Below are 16,852 nucleotides of genomic sequence, written 5' to 3'. Positions count from 1 at the left end.
TCTTATTGGCGCTAGGAGAAGCTTAATTCTATATAGAAAATTTGTTTCACCTACCAGATCTTTGGGATTGTATGTTGGCATGTTGATGGAAACGAAAACATTTAAATTTGGACCTGTGATCAATATTCATTAATTATTAATGCTATAGTGAATTATTGTGACAGTATGATAGGATTTCACGTGCTTTGTTTCGGTTCGGGTTACGCATTAAATCATCCGACCCGTTCAAGAGGTACCAACTATTTTGGGATTTGCTAATGATCAATGATTCAGTTCTGACTTTCTGAGGCATTATACGCGGTATATGGTTGTTGAGCTTTTATTTAGTTCTTTGTTTCATATGGCAGGATCTAATTGAAGAGATATTCTAGGATTAGTAATTATATTAGAGTGTTAGCAGTAGTGATCGATCGCTCTACATAAACCCTCAAAGGTCATCATTGTGGAGAGAGGGCCTATCTCCATGCCCCATCGCCTCTGCGTCTAAGTCGATGCTCATATCGGCCCTGCTATGGGCCCAAATTGCGAGGGGCTCTGGCCGATGATGGAGCCGATATCCCCTTTTTTTGGAAAATTTAATTTAATTTTTAATCTACTATATATACCTCATTCTCGATTAATTCACATTCATCCCTTTCCAATCTCGATTTCAATTTTATTACTTCTCTCAATTTCAAGTTTATTACTCCTTTCCATTTTCAATTTCAATTTTCAATCTTTATTTTTTTTTTGTTTTTTAATGTAGGATTTTTTATTTATGTTTGATTTTGTTTCTAAATGAAATTTGTTTTTTAACCATAGCTTACGTTGTCTTTTAATTACACAAACAATTAAAAATGACAACATTAAAAATAATGATGTGGAAATGAGATGGGCTCTGAGATAGGCTCTCAGATGAGCTGTCATTATGTTAAGGCAAATTGTTTAAAAAATCATGAATTTTGGTCAAATTCCATCAATCCCACAACTTTTCATGACTTTTCGGTCAAATCTCGTCAACACCACAACTTTTCATGACTTTTGTGGAATTAGTAACTAATACTCCCTCCGTCCCTGTTCAAGTGATTGATTTCTTTTTTATCGTTGTTTGGCGAACATGATAATAAAAAAATAAATTAGAGAGAAAATAAAGTAAGAGATAGAATAATATAGAAGAGAGTCGTATATACATTATTCTATTAATTGTTTATTATCATTTTCCTCAAACACGTGCCCAAAAGCAGTCAATCACTTGAGATGAGATAGAGTAGTAGTACTCCCTCCGTCTGCCATTAGGAGTCTCCTTTCTTGGTTGCACGGGTTTTAAGAAACGTTAAGAAAAGTGGATGGAAAAGAGTTAATGGAATATGAGTTTCATTTGTATATATTAGTTTTAAATGAAATGTGAGTGAAATGAGTTAGTGGAATGTGAGACCCTATTACCATTTATGGTAAAAGTGAACCGGGACTCTTATTCGCGAACGGACTAAAATGGAAAAACGAGACTCCTATTCGTGGACGAAGGAAGTATTTTTTAAAATTGTAAAATTTGAAGACGAAGGGGAGTATTTTTTTTAAATTGATTTTTTAGCAATATTTTAATTAACTACTATCAATGAACGGAGAAGGTGGGTCTAATTTAGTTAGAAAAAACAGGATATTAACTAAGGATCAAATCAAATTACGACAATGTTGGATCCAAGTACTTTCATGTGAGTTTTTTATTTTGAAACTTTTCTCCTCTTTTGTAATCATAATCTTATTTTTATTAGAGTAAACATGTTACTACCTCCGTATTTTAAAAATAGAAATCTTTGAAATGACACATGTTTTAATATATAATTGGTAAAGTAAAAGAGAAGAATAGAAAAATTAGTAAATGAGGAGAGAGCAAGAGAAAAAATAATGTAATTAATGTTAATGTACTGTGGAGTCCACTTTATTGTAGTGGTATAAGTGATAAATTATAAATTGATTTATAGGGGTTAATTAAAGATTTCCTATATAAAGTTTGAAAGTTTCTACTTTTATGAGATGAACTAAAATAGAAAGAATTGCTATTATTAAAATACGGAGGCAGTATAAGTTTTTTTTCATATGTGAATATAATGTACAAATATGATCCTTGCAGGTTTACAAACTTGGGCAAGTATATAGACTGTGTACTGTTCATCAGATAGATGATTATGCTGTTCTCTGAATGATCATCATAATTGGATATATGATTGCTTCTTAGATAAAATGAAAATCTTATAATATAGATTTAACACACTTTCTTTTATTCCTCTTTCTTTTCAATAATTTTCATTGAAAACTCAAAATAATTTAATAAGAAAAAAGAGTAAGTGCTATATTACAATATAGTAGTAATAAGAAATAAAATAAGACAACTTAGGAAAAATTATGTTTAAATAAATATATAACGGCATAATCATGATAATTATGATGATCAGAATTAATAACTATAGTAAATTTACTATATACATAAAACTCGTTATAGTGATAAAGATTATATTTATAAAACGTGTATTATATATGTAAAATGTCTTATATTTAAAGAAAAAAATACTCCCTTTGTCCCATAGAAATAATAGTAACTCTTTCCCTTTTAGTTTCTGTTTAAGAAAAAATATTTCTTTCTATCGAGGTAAGACCCATTTCTACTCACACATTTTTCTTTTTATTTCTTTCTTAATAAACTCGTACCATTTTTAAAGTTTTTATTTTTAGGGAGCAGAAAAAATATTTATCTTTATTATCTTATTTATTTAATGATTATAATTATATGGTTTTGACATGCTAGCTGTTTTATTCAATATATCAAATGTATATTTCTTTCTGTTGCTAATGTATTTTTTAATGTGCGTATTATTAGTTTAATAAATTTATTATCTTATGTTTTGCTATTCACTTGCATGGATATAATATTATAGTGGTAATGATATAATTGTAAAGATAAAATTTTATTAAATCATCAATCTGAAAATTTCCATGTATTAACAAATATGTGTACAATATTTTAGTGTAATAAATTAAGTTATATTTATATTTTCACCCTTCCATTGATGGTCGTTATGATATTCATAAATTTACTTTTTGTGTCTTTTGTGAATGTTGTTGATTAAAATTCTAAAATTTTTATAATTGGCACATATACATTATTTTAATCTCAAATTTATTATTACAAACAATGGTAGAATGTTAATCCATATTGTTTGTGAATTTACTAAATTTATTATTATTTTGTAGTATAAGACAAAATTACTATTGAATGTAATTTTCTTTTATGCCATGTAGATATCGTATATTTTAAAAAGTTTAAGACCAACTTAAAAATAAATTAATGGTCCGTCCATTGCACGTGTGCACACTGGTATAAAGTGAAAGTGAAGTATTTGTGTAGTCTAGAAAGACATAAAATATTCGAGTATATTTTCTATGTTTATATTATATAAATATGAGATGTTTAAGTATGAAAATTATGCATTTTGATTTTCATCTTTAGCATTTAGACTGATTATGCTGGCTATTTCGAAATTTTGAATTATTATGATTATAAAATTTATATATAGTTAATTAGCTCACACTTGATTAGCCCACCATTCAAAAAGCGCTAACCCAAAAACCAACGAGTTGGTATACTAGACATCCCTAATTAAAAGACAATGTATAATTAAGTGTGTATTTAGAAATGAATAATACATGCCAACAAATAATTAATTAATTTGTTCAAACCCAAAACAAAACGGAAACGCTTAACAATTTTGACAAATACTAATAAATATGTGCTTATCTATCTATATATATACATATATAAAAGACGTGTTTTAGCCATTATTTTGAATATTTATAAATTTTGGACAGCATCTTGAAAATTTAGAAATTTTGGGTGATGGTTGTAAAATGTCGGGGTAAATAAATGCATGGTACATACAAAATGTTTCAACGTTGTTTCAATTTAGTACAAAAAGTTTTAAGTTTACATATTTCATACAAAAAGTTTACTTAGTGTTCCAAATTGATACATTCCGTCAAATCCCTCTAACACCGCTACTTCTCTTCCTTTTTCTTCTTATTCAATACCAAATCTCTATCCATTTTATTACTTCTCCTCCCTTTTCTTTTTATTCAATCCCAAATCTCTATCCATTTTTTTTATCAGAATCAAACTTTATGTCATAAAAAAACAAAAAATACATAAGAATATATATAAGTATAAAACTGTTCAAGATTCAATATCTTTCTTTTTCTTCAAAATAGACTATATCAATATAAAACCTCTATTCCTTTATCAGTACGAATCCGTATGAAAAACACTCTATCATCATATCATTTCTACCATTTGCACATATCACTGCAACATTTCCTCCTCTCTTATTCACACACATGCATTGTCTCTCCCTTTCTTCCTGACCAAATATTTTATGACACCCAACTAAGTGTTTGTAAAGCTTTTGTAAAAATTTTATGACTATGCATTGATAGATGGTGCGCAATAAAATGAAGGGTTTTTGACTTTAAAAATCACAAATTTTTCTCGAATTCAGGTTTTTCCCATGAACTTTGAAATTTGTTTTTAAAACCACCAACTTTCGGTCCGTCTACTATTTCCCAACCTGACCCGAATACGCAATTTCCACTAAAATTCCGGCATGAAATTGTCCATCGGGGACGACGTAAAAATGACTGTGCAACGGACGTTGTTTTCTTCAGCTCAGGGTTTATTGGACAGAGCTGATTGATTTAGGAGCTATAATTTCCCCAAATATTCTGTTCCAAGCTCAATTCAATCCCTAATTTAGGAATTTAGGCACCCTTCACTCTCAATTTGAGCTCACTTTTCCACCGGCATTCCCAATTGAATATCCAGAATTTAGGGGCGAGATCGAGCCATGACGACTCGAGGGAGCTGATCGGAGAAAGTGAAGAGAATATTCCAGCAATTCGACGTGAACAGAGACGGGGGCTTGGACCGGGAGGAGATGGCAGCGCTTGTGGTGGTCGTGAATCCTAGGGTTAAGTTCATCGACAGCGAGAAAGGCCTCACCTTCGACGGACTCCTCCGCACCTACGACGAGGGAGCCGGCGACGTAGACAAATATTTCGACGCCCTCGGCCTCGAGCTGAAGGCGTCGTCGGAGGAGGCGGCGTCGTCTTCCTCCGTCGTGATGGAGCCTCACAAGAAGCAGCGCACTGCTGCCATATCACCCTAATTCTGCCAAATAGGATCTAGCTAACCCTTGATATGCCAAATAGGTTTAAATATGACACGTATACAAGCCGGGTTTCACCGTTGACCCGCCGTGGGAAATTGCAGACCGACCTAAAGTTGGTGGTTTTAAAAACAAATTTCGAAGTTCATGGGAAAAACCGGAATTCGGAGAAAGTTTGTGGTTTTTAAGGCCAAAAACCCTAAAAAGAAAGGGAAGGTCCATAAATCTAGAGAGAGAAAAGAACTATCTTGAGTTCTTCGGAGTTCTTGAAAGTGATTTCTAGCAATAGACAATTAATCTTCTACTTCTTGCTCCTCACAGTGATAATTTACAATAAATTAATTTGGGAGTGAATAAGAAGAAAAAGGAAGAGAAGTAAGAGGGATTTGACGAAATGTATCAATTTGGAACACTAAGTAAACTTTTTGTATGAAATACGCAAACTTAAAATTTTTTGTATTGAATTAAAACAATGATGAAACATTTTGTACCCCTAAAATGTCACGTAATGTTTTAATAAAATCACATAATGACTCTCTAAAGTAAATCCATTTTTATAATAATGTAGGCATATGTAAATGTTGATGGTGTGGGGAAAAGATTAAAATTGATGGCTTTTGAAATCCGTGGCCAAATTAATGTTAATATCATTAATAATATAATGTAACCCCATATATAACTGCCGATTATAGTGTGATAATGGTATAGCTAAATTATTCAATTTGATGATTTATGAACAGTTTTCAATTTATACGTTTTTTGACTTTTCAAATCTATGACTAAATGTATCCAATTGATTAAATCATTAATTAATATTTATTTTACTTATTATTGATTATCTAGAAAATGCATTTTTGTTTCTATAATGTATAGTGGAATTTAAAATGTTTTATGAATTATTGGTAGCTTTTAGTTTTTGTCTATAAATACAATTCTGTCATTGTAGAATATCTTTTCAGTGCAAACATTAGATTATTTTCAAAATTGCTTCCTCAAAGGATTCAACTCCAGCAGTTGACGATGAGAGCTCTTCTGCAACAGTTAATGGAGATGGAGGTGGTGAAGATATAGTCCTATACAAGGCGAAGAGCCAAAGACGCGAGTCGGAGGCTGTGGAGAGAGGGTCGTGTAAGAGAAGGTGAAAAGAAAATAGCAATTTTAAATCTTATTTTAAGGATTATTCTCTATTTGAGTGTTTTAGTCCATATTTAAGTTTTTCTTAATGTTATTTTGTTTTATTTTTTGTTAGTTTTGTCTGCATATTTTCCATCCTAGCTATAATAGTAATTTTTTCTCTAATAAAGAAATCGCAGAAGCTGACTATCTATAACATTTGGAAGCTAAAATTGTACGTTTGTCGCCAACTTTATTACTTCCAAAGAGAAAACACCCAAAGTCAATGAAATAGAGAAAGGGAACAAAAAAGACGAAGAACATAAAATATCATATTTTTTTTGCGCACATACATAAATCACCAGTTTGGAGATTAAGGAGGAAAATAAGGTTGAGGTAAAAAGTCATGCAAAGAGTCAACGAAATGGCGAAAGGGAGCAAAGAAGAGGAAGAACATAAAATATCACATTCTTTTTGCGCACGTACATAAATCGTCAAATTGGAGACTAAAGAGGAAATAAGGCTGAGGTAAAGAGTCAACTATAATTTCGGCCTTTCGGGTATAAATAAGCATGGGAGAGAAGTTACAACGCGCTAATAGTGTGTGTTTTGTTGGGTTTTTGTTTTACTATTTTATTTTCTTTATTTTGGTATTCTTATTAATGTGCTTTTAAGGTTGTTTACAAATAGGAGTAATTTTTTTCTTAACTTATGAATTATTTGTTTTATTTACTAATGTTAAGTTTTATTAATATTTATATCTGTTTCTTATGTACTCATCATTTTATCATTTTACGATGATATTATTGTCCCAATAGTTTATTTGTATATTATATATTTTATTAGATTTATATACTCTTGGTATATACTCCTACATTATTTTAATCTTATGTAATGATATTGTCACTTATTTTATTTTATTTATTCATAATATTAAAATAATAGTATAAAAATATTCTAAGTCGCGCATAGTGCGTGGGTTAACCACTGGTAATTAAAAAAGTCTGATGAAGAATTCCATTGTTTTGATTTCCATCTTCATTTTAGAATTGCAGTAAATAGCAAATATGCACTCTTTTCCTCTATATACTTGTTGGGCTTTTCAAATCAAAATTTTTATTCAAATCTAATTCTAGCTCATAAATTCTGTTGTTTTCGGGCGTAACAAATTAAAATTCTCCACATTTAATATTAATTGTATCTCCCAATTAATTGTTTTGCAAATTTAATATTCGAACTCCATAGTAAATTTTATTTAATGAATAATCTAGAATCAAATAATAGAACAAGTATAAGTGTGTTACAATCAAAATTGAGTACTCATTAAATTTTGTTGTCTGGAGTATCGTATCAAATTTGTTGTTATAATTGTAGTGTATTCTTATATCTCATCACTCGCATAAATGCAACGAAGACACTTGAAAGCCATACAAGTGTTCCACTACTATAAATAAAGTTCGTCACTAAGAAAATAAAACAACACAGACCTTTTAACAGATTAAATATATAAAGTTTAAGCTTTTTTTGTTTTCAAAATGTCACGTTTTTTCAATGTCTTCTTGGCTGCAGCAATATTGGTAGTGCTGTTTGTAGACAGTGGCTTGGGAGCTAGGCTCGGACAGAGCACTACTACGGTTGCCATTGGTCCGGAAGGAGGCTCTGTTGATGGTATGGTTTCGGTGAATGGCTCTGAATATGGCTTGGGACGCGGAATTGACAGCGATCCGAGGCATGTGAGTCAGAGTGGCCCCACATTTATGGTAGTTGTGGATACGCGGGCGACAGCAACGGCAACAGCGGATGCCAAAGCCAAAGCTGATTCGGAAGCAGGTCCGGATCCGAACCTGGGCACCGCGGCAGAGGAGCAAGGTGGACATTGAAAATGGAGCTATATAAAACTGTGAGATTGAGTCTCCAGTTTTTATTAACTATATATGTATTATTATGAATAAAACTCCATGGTTTTGATTACCATGTTGCTTGATGTATTGAAAAATATGCATTTATGTATATATATTTCCTCTTACTTTTATTTATATAGTATTCGTAAAACAATATTGATATTTGTGTTTACTAGTTGCCGAAATGCTTTATTTTTGTTATTTTTAACTACGCACTAGTTCATGCAATGCTTATATAATATATTAGCTTAAAATTTTAAAATTAGGCGATATCTACATTTGCAGATTTGCTGAAAATATAAATAAATATATACCAATTTAGTATTGCACACAATAATATGTGTAACAAATTTAACAAATTGACAAATAATACAACTCACTTATACTTTATGCCATAATAAATATAAAATTAAATTAAAGTATCAACGATAGATATTTTAATATTTCACTGAGAATAAATTACTACTCCCTCCGTTCCATAGTAATAGAGTCATTTTGCCATTTTGGTATGTTTCATAGTAATAAAGTCATTTACTTTTTTAATTAGTAAAGGTCATCATATTTCTCCACACCTACTTTACTCTCTCTTACTTTATTCTCTCTTCATCTCTCCACCTTTTTCATTTTCCACTTTATTTTCCTTTTACTTAACTCACCTAACACAATTTTCTTAATCTTCGTACCGAAAAGAAACGCCTCCATTACTATGGAACGGATGGAGTATGAACTAGCATTGACATTAAAAATTGTTATCAATATAATCATTAACCCCTGGTGGAAGGGTGGAAATAGAAAATGAAGCTAAAACGGTGTGATTGAGTATCCTTATTTTAGTACTCCATGGTTTTGCATTACCTGCTGGTCGATGTGTTGAGAGAGTCTGCAAATATTTGCATAGTATTATTATCATTTTATCATCATATTTATGTTGTACTATTTGTTAAACAATATTTAAATTTGTTTCTAGTTCGTGAAAGACTCGTCGTCAGATCATTAATTTACTAGTATATAGTAGTATTAGTTAAATATCTAAGCAATATCTACATCGAAAATAATAAATATGAATAAGTATGAATATAACAACAATTTAGCTTATACTACATAATAATAGGTGTAACAAATTTAATAAAGAAACGACAAATAATCCAACACAATTATTACAGTCTGCGATAATAAATGTGAAGTTAAAATAAATTATGTAGTTTATTTTAGTATTTCAACAAAATAAATTATTATAAATCAACATTGACATAATAGCTTATCAATACAACAATTAACCATTGATAGAAAAGTGAAAATATAAATTATAATTTAATTTATTCGACATTACGATATTGTACACATATCTGTTTGTATACTATCTAGGACTATGAGACTGATAATCTTTATATTTTTAAAAAATCATTACATTTTAGATTCTCGACACCATACACATGCAAATTAATACTGACATATAAAATAATCTTCTTTGTCGTAGATCCAAACAAAAATCATCTAAATCTAAAAAGCAATCCAAATCTTGTTCATAGGATTAGGTAATCTAATGATTAATAATTGATAAAAAAAACACGAAATGTCATTAGTAATCATTTGAAGTCATTTCACAAAATCTGAGTTTGATGTTATAATTTTCAATTTATTTTAAGTCATCAATTATTAAAATAACTTAGAAATACAATAACAACGACCTAAAAATACCCTTCTTTTTTTTTTTTATTCTACATTGTTTTTTATTAAGACCTAGTTTAGCATAGATCAAAACTCATCTTAAACAATGACTAAGCTACATATAAATATCAGATACATATAATATTCAAGGTGACTAAAGAAAAAGTTCCTTGAATAATGTGGTTAATATATTTTCAGTACCTAATAAAAAAAATCACTGAAGGTTAGACTCTAAACAAAGACCTAATTTCATTTGAGGTATTCTTGCACTATTTTTTTACTTTTTTACCTTTTTTATTAGGCCATGAAAAATTATACTCCCTCTGTCCGCAAATAAAAGTCTCGTTTTTCCATTTTAGTCCGTCCGCAAATAAGAGTCCTTCATAATGACTATAAATGGTAAAGAGGCCTCACATTCTACTAACTCACCTTACTCACATGTCATTTAAAACTAACATATATTCCACCAACTTTCTTCCACTTACTTTTCCTAATATTTTTTAAAATCCGTGCCGAATAGGAATCAGACTCCTATTCGTGGACGAAGAGAGTACTAGTATTTGTAGAAAGTTAGAGTTGATTGGTGTGCTTTATTAAGTTTTACAACTTGACTGCTAGCTTTCTAGTGTTCTAATGAATTTATATGAGAAATATGTGAAAAGGGGTCAAACGAAAGAAGAATGGACACCTGAATCACACAAGGTCGGAGTTGGCCCTACCTGACCGAGCAGGAGTTGGGCTTGATGCTCCACCCTGTCAAGAGAAGAAAAAGTATTTCCACAGAGTCAAGTGAATCAAAGCATTACACTTCACCTGGTGACCCCTAGTCGGGTTAAGAAGGTGGAACTCCAGAGAGTCCTACCCGATTGGGTAGGAATTGATCTCTAAAGTCCACCTGGCTGAGTCCATCAAGGAGGAGTCCAAAGAGTAATACTCGACCGAGTAGGATTCAATCCAATAAATTCACTTGGCCGGGTCCGTGAAGGCCCAAACATAAACTATACTCACTTCGTTCCATAAAATAGGGACTTTGGGTCGACACGTGTTTAATACTCCCTCCATCACAACTAAGTTGGTACAAAACTTTTAGGCACATAGATTAACAAATTGTGTTGAATAGATTAATGAAAGTAAAATAAAATAGGAAAGAGAAAAAAGTAGGAAAGATAAAGAGAGACTAAAGTAGATGATTAAATAAAATAAGAGTGATTGGATGTTTTGTTTTGTGTCAAAGAGAGAAATGATTAAACTTTGTTGGAACGTCCCAAAAAGGAATACGACTCAACTTAGTTGTGGCGGAGGGAGTATTAGTGAAGAATGTGGCCATCTCATATGGGAGAAAAACTTACCAAATATAGAAAGGGACTATTTGTGGGACGGATCCAAAAACAAAAAAAAGACTATTTTTATAGGACGAAAGAGAGTATTATTTTGGCCTATTTTCCACCTCGAGAGTACAAATAAGGAGTTAGGGCACATAGAAATGGGTTACACACCTCTCATATCACATTTATGCTCCACATACCATAAGAGGACTCACTATGGATAATCAAGAAAGAGCTCTCAGTAGTACGCTCTCTCTCTCTAGAACTTTTCTCCTCCTTCTCTCTTGAAGTGAAAAGCTAAGACCGGACTCACTCAAAAACCTTGGAGGGGGGCGGTGGTGGCAGAAAATCACTTTGTTGCCCCCCGAGCCGTCTGGTAACTAAAAGTGTACACTACTCCCTCCCAGTCCCCTACTGACGGTACACTCCCATGCCGTTCCTAGACTGTCCAAAGACACCCACCGATCCTGGAGAACTACTTCGAAAAGCTGCGATCTTTCGCCGTCAATTTGGAGATGTCTCTTCCTCCCGGGACTGCTCGTCGGCTCATTGCTGGGAAATTGCTGTTATACCTCCAACCAGTAGGTCTGGTCCCTTAGTATCTTTAGCCGATGCTCGGTGATGTGTCTACCGCCGATTTGGTGGAGAGGCTCTTATCTCTCCCGGTTCTACAATGCTTCCCTCCCAAGACCATCCCCGTCTTCGGTGGTGGCGACAAAGCGGAGGCTCCCCGTACATCGAGCGCCATGTGTGTAACCGACGATTCTTGAACTCATTGAGGGGCGGTTCTTGAACTCTCTGCCAGAGGTTCTTGAACCCGCTGGCAAACACACCCCCGCTCCTTCCAACGGTCCTGATGCTGCCCCAGCCTCCCACCACCGAAACGGCCGGAGACCGAACCGCCCTCGGAGGTGGCGACTAGGTGAAGACCCTCCATAGAACGAGCGCCATGTGTATAGCCAGCGGTTCTTGAACTCGTGGCCAGAGATTTGAATCCGCTGGCAATCACACCCCTCGCTTCTTCCAACGGTCGCAACGCTGCCCCAGCCTCCCTCGGGAACGGCCGGCTCTTGTGAGCTATGATGAAGTAAGAGAGAGTCAAATTCCTCCCGTAGACGTTCTCTCGGTTTGATTTCTCGAGGTTTAAAGCTTACCGACGATGAAGAAAAAGAACTAGAAGAAACTTGGATTCAAAAGAGTTTTAGACATCATCATCGTCTCAAATAATACGGAATAAAGGAGCATATCACAATACAAATTCCATCAAGTTAAGCCGTCGAATGCACTTTTTCTACTAAATCGTATATCACCTTGAATTCATGCTTCACTCAAAGTGTATATGATATCAAGTAGTCCCTCAAATCAATAAAAAATGCATGGTTTTACCATAGACTTGCTCAATGTCTAACCTCTCCTCTACTTCGTGTGACAATAAATCTAGAGCCCGAAAGGTCTTTTATTTAGGTTATAATGCAGGCTCTTTGGTAAGGTGGGGTAATATTTGGCTAAAGTGACTAAATTCCCAAATAGATGTGAAATCCCAAGACATTACACAATCCACATTCAACTTCAACCATTCACCAAAACATTTCTCAACAATAACCAGACTTTGTCTAATTTCTTCCCAACTCCCAAAGACCTTAAATTATTCTCTATATACATTTTTTTTTCTTTTTTGTCACGCTCTTTTGTTTTCTTTTTTTTCTTTTTCTAAGTACAACCAATTTCCACTTTATAAGCTAAACACGACCAATTTCTTCCAACAACTAAACTCTCCAAACTATTCTTTTCATAACTCAATAATTCCAGAGTCTAGGATTCCCAACCCACGTGATTAGCTTGACAAAAGAAAAGGCATAAGGCTCAAACTTGGCTATCAAAGGTATCATATAATAAGGTTAGTGTTTAGGTAAAAATGAGGCTAACAACGATGGCCTAACATCTTCCCCTATCTCTAAGGTCACTATGTAGACTCAAAAAGAAAAGGAGAAAGTTCTAGAAACACTTGCACAATTGATGATAAAACACACATGAAAGAGCTGAAAGCTCAAGTCTCACTGTGCAAATAGCATGAATCAAGGCAAACAAACAATTCGTTACTTATGCATCCTATTACTCAAACTCTCAAGTCAATCGTCAAGTGATAGCTCAAAATGAATGGTTCTTTTATCATGGACGATTAGTCTTCACCCAAATTACTACCAAATTTTTTAATTCAATTTCAAAATTTTCAATCAATCCCAACCCAACAAAACAGAAATTCATGGAGTTCTTAAACAAAACAGTTCTATCCTAAAACAAAATAAAAGCACTAAAAGCAATAAGATACGTACCTCGTTAGTGTCCCTATCCACCATATCATCCCCCCAAACTTATTCAAAGCTAAGCAAAGAATAAGTTTGAAAATTTAGTGGAGAAGGGAGACTTACATGGTAAGCAAGCAACACAAAACACACCAAAAACAAAATGAAACAATAAAATTAAAAGTTACCTACTAGGGGTTACCTCCCCTACAGTGCCTTTGGTTATCGTCGTTAGCTCGATGCCCTCCATGAGCTGCATCATGTCACGCCATAAATGGTGGTGTTGGATTTTCTGTCAATCTTGGACGCATATGATCTCGCCAATCTCTTCTTCCACCAAGTATTTTTTAGCACTTCATCAGAAATTTTGGTTTCCACCTTGGGTGAATTTTCAATTTTTGTTTTCTTCTTCTTCACTTTAGGATTTGATGCAGTCTCTTCTTTAGAAATTGATCCACCGCATGAACCAAACATCCACCGTGGTAATGAAAAATCACCCAAATGTTGACTCAATTGCTTGTGTCTTTTGGACCTTCACAACATGCACAACTTTGCACTCCATCTTCATAACAAGTTCATCATCTTCACGACTCTTCATAGCATTGTAGATAGATAAAATGTGTCGTTTGTTGGCCATACGAAGAGTGAGCTCTCCCTTTACTATATCTATCAGTGCTTTTCCCGTTGCTAGGAATAGACGCCCCAGGATAAGCGGCACATTCATGTCTTCCTCTATATCCAATACTACAAAATCGACAGAAAATATAAAGTTATGTACCTTCACCAGAACATCCTCAACAATTCCTTTAGCATAGGTGACTGATCTATCTGCCATCTGTAGTGTGAAAAACGATAATGGCATCAAATTTATGCTCGCCCCCAGATCACACAGTGCCTTTGTCTGTCTATCATTTCTAATGACGCATGAGATATTGAAACTCCCAGGATCTTTAAACTTGGCAGGTTGCTTCTTTTGAATTATCGCACTACAATTTTCAAATATGTTCACCGTCTCATAATCAATCCACTTCTTCTTCTTCTTGGAGAGCACATCTTTTAGGAACTTTGCATATGTAGTCATCTCTTGCAGAGCTTCCACCAATGGTATATTAATGTGCACCTTCCTAAAAATATCGAGAAATTTGGAGAATTGTTCATCCAACTTCTTCTTCTTCACCGCAAATAGGAAGGGCACCCTAACTGTCGTAGGAATGGAGGGAGGGGGCAGCTTTTCTAGCACTGCGTCTTTCTCGGTCTGAATGTCCACCTTATTCTTTCCCTTGAAATTCTCTTCTGCTCTGACATTTTCCTCTGGAGTACTCTTCTTTTCATCTATAGGCATGGAAGGTCTTTCATAGCTTTTACTACCTCTCAAGTGTATGGTCTTGCAGTCCTTGGGATTGTTTATGGTATGTGCTGGGAATTGGCCTGGTTGATGTTGGACTCCCACAGCTTGAGAGATCTGAATTATCTGATTGTTAATGCTCTTCATATGTACGTTCAAGCTTTGCACGTCATTCTCAACTTTTCCCAGCCTTTGATTAGTAATCTCCATGTACTTGTCAGTTTTCTCCATATACTTGGTAGTCTGAATCATGAATGCTGCCAAGATATCTTCTGTAGTAGGCTTCTTCTGCTCATCGACAATTCCATTAGCTACTGTGAATCCTAGTGGTCGTTGCAAAGCATTGTTTGGATTACCGTAGGAGAGATTGGGATGCACCTTGTTACCATAGCGGTTATAGTTATCACTCCCTTGGTTTGGCAGATAGTTGTTGAAGTTCATGTTATTCCCTCCTTGGTGCACATAGTTGACACCTTCAACTCCCCCTTGAATCTCTGACCCAGACTGTCTCATCTTCATAATTCCTAATTGTGTGGTCAAGAGATCAAGCTGCTTTGACATTCTGTCTATTCTATCATCTTTTGATACAGAGGCCACCCTATAAGACTTGTTTATGTCATTATTCCATCCATCATCATTGGAGGCTACTCGCTCAATCACTTGCATAGCTTCATTCTCTCCTAAATGAAGGAGTGCTCCTCCTACGCTCCAGTTCAGTTCACGCATTGCATCTGGAATGCACCCCGACTTGATGTCCTGGACTTAGACCATGCTTGGGGCATCTCTTCAACAATGTCTTGAATCTGGCCCATGCTTCACGGATTGTCTCATGAGGCTTCATCTGGAACTGAATTATCTCTGCCTACCTCTTTAGAACTTTGCTGGGTGGGAAGTACTTCTCCAAAAATAAGTCTACCATGGCATCCCACGTTCTAACAGATCCTGGTGCCATGCTGTCGTACCAGTCTCTAGCATCATCTCTCAAGGAAAATGGGAATAGTCTTAGTGAGACTATTAAGCTTCACCGTGTTGCTGATCTGAATAAACTTGGTGAAATGCTTGTTGGGATCTTCATTGGCCTTCCCCCCAAAAGCATTAGCCTTAGCCATATTAAGCAATCATGTCCTGAACTCAAAATGATTGGCATTAATCTGATCGTTAGAAATTGGTGGGTTCTCTACCACTCTGTAAGCGTACATGTTTTGCAGTGGCACTATGACTTGTTGTTCATCTTTTTCTTTTAGCTGTTTCACCACATCTGCAAGTTGTAATTGGAGTTGTTGGACTACCGGGTCTGGATATGGTGCATTGTTCTCTCATTTGTCTGCCATTGTTATTGCAAAAGGAGTAGGTGAAGGTTCTCTCTTAACAGGCTAAAGTGATCGCCTTAGGATCGGAGATAAAGCTCGGATCCTTTGGTTGAGCCTTCTCTAAGCATTCCTCCTTCGGTTGGATGCTTCGATATCAGGATCAAATAACTCTAATGGTTGCCCTTTAGAGCGAGTGCGCATACAACCTGAAAAGAGAAACACAAAAGTGAGAATAACTCAAAAAGAAAAGAAAAAAACTAAAGCAAGTAAAATCTAGATTAGTAATCTTAATTTTTATCACGATATTAGGCCTTAGTAACACAAAATTGTCCCCGACAACGACGCCAAAAACTTGACTCAAGTATACCCGCAAGTGTACGGGACTAATGAAGCAAATAGTAAGCAAAGAGTATCGTATCCACTGAGACAATGGGTGTCAACATAATTACCACGAACCAACATCAACTACTATCTAGATGAATCAGAAAGTTTTAGTTTTTCTAAATCTACTTAAAAGCAAGGTAAAAACAATTAAAAACAACTAGAGAACTAAAACAAATAAAAGAGAACGGATGTAGATCAAGGATGAGGAAGGTAGAATCCTACGGGATCGATAACAACTATCCTAACTAATTTTCAAACTATGCCAACGAAGGGTCTCCAGGGTTATTATGCTATCACTAAGGTAAAACTAT

At 34.4% G+C, this 16,852-nt stretch overlaps 1 protein-coding gene across 1 annotated transcript; it reads right to left on the bottom strand.

Annotated features, from left to right (window-relative positions):
• Positions 1 to 13,995: 13,995 nt before the first annotated feature.
• LOC125195081 lies at positions 13,996 to 15,573 on the bottom strand. Its single transcript, XM_048093282.1, has one exon. The coding sequence runs from the start codon at positions 15,571 to 15,573 to the stop codon at positions 13,996 to 13,998; it is 1,578 nt and encodes a 525-aa protein (XP_047949239.1).
• Positions 15,574 to 16,852: the final 1,279 nt, after the last annotated feature.

This window comes from Salvia hispanica, chromosome 6 (assembly GCF_023119035.1).
Source record: "Salvia hispanica cultivar TCC Black 2014 chromosome 6, UniMelb_Shisp_WGS_1.0, whole genome shotgun sequence".
Classification (NCBI taxonomy): domain Eukaryota; kingdom Viridiplantae; phylum Streptophyta; class Magnoliopsida; order Lamiales; family Lamiaceae; genus Salvia; species Salvia hispanica.
The sequence above is the reverse complement of the archived record's forward strand: the minus strand, read 5'-3'. Positions and strand labels throughout refer to the sequence as shown.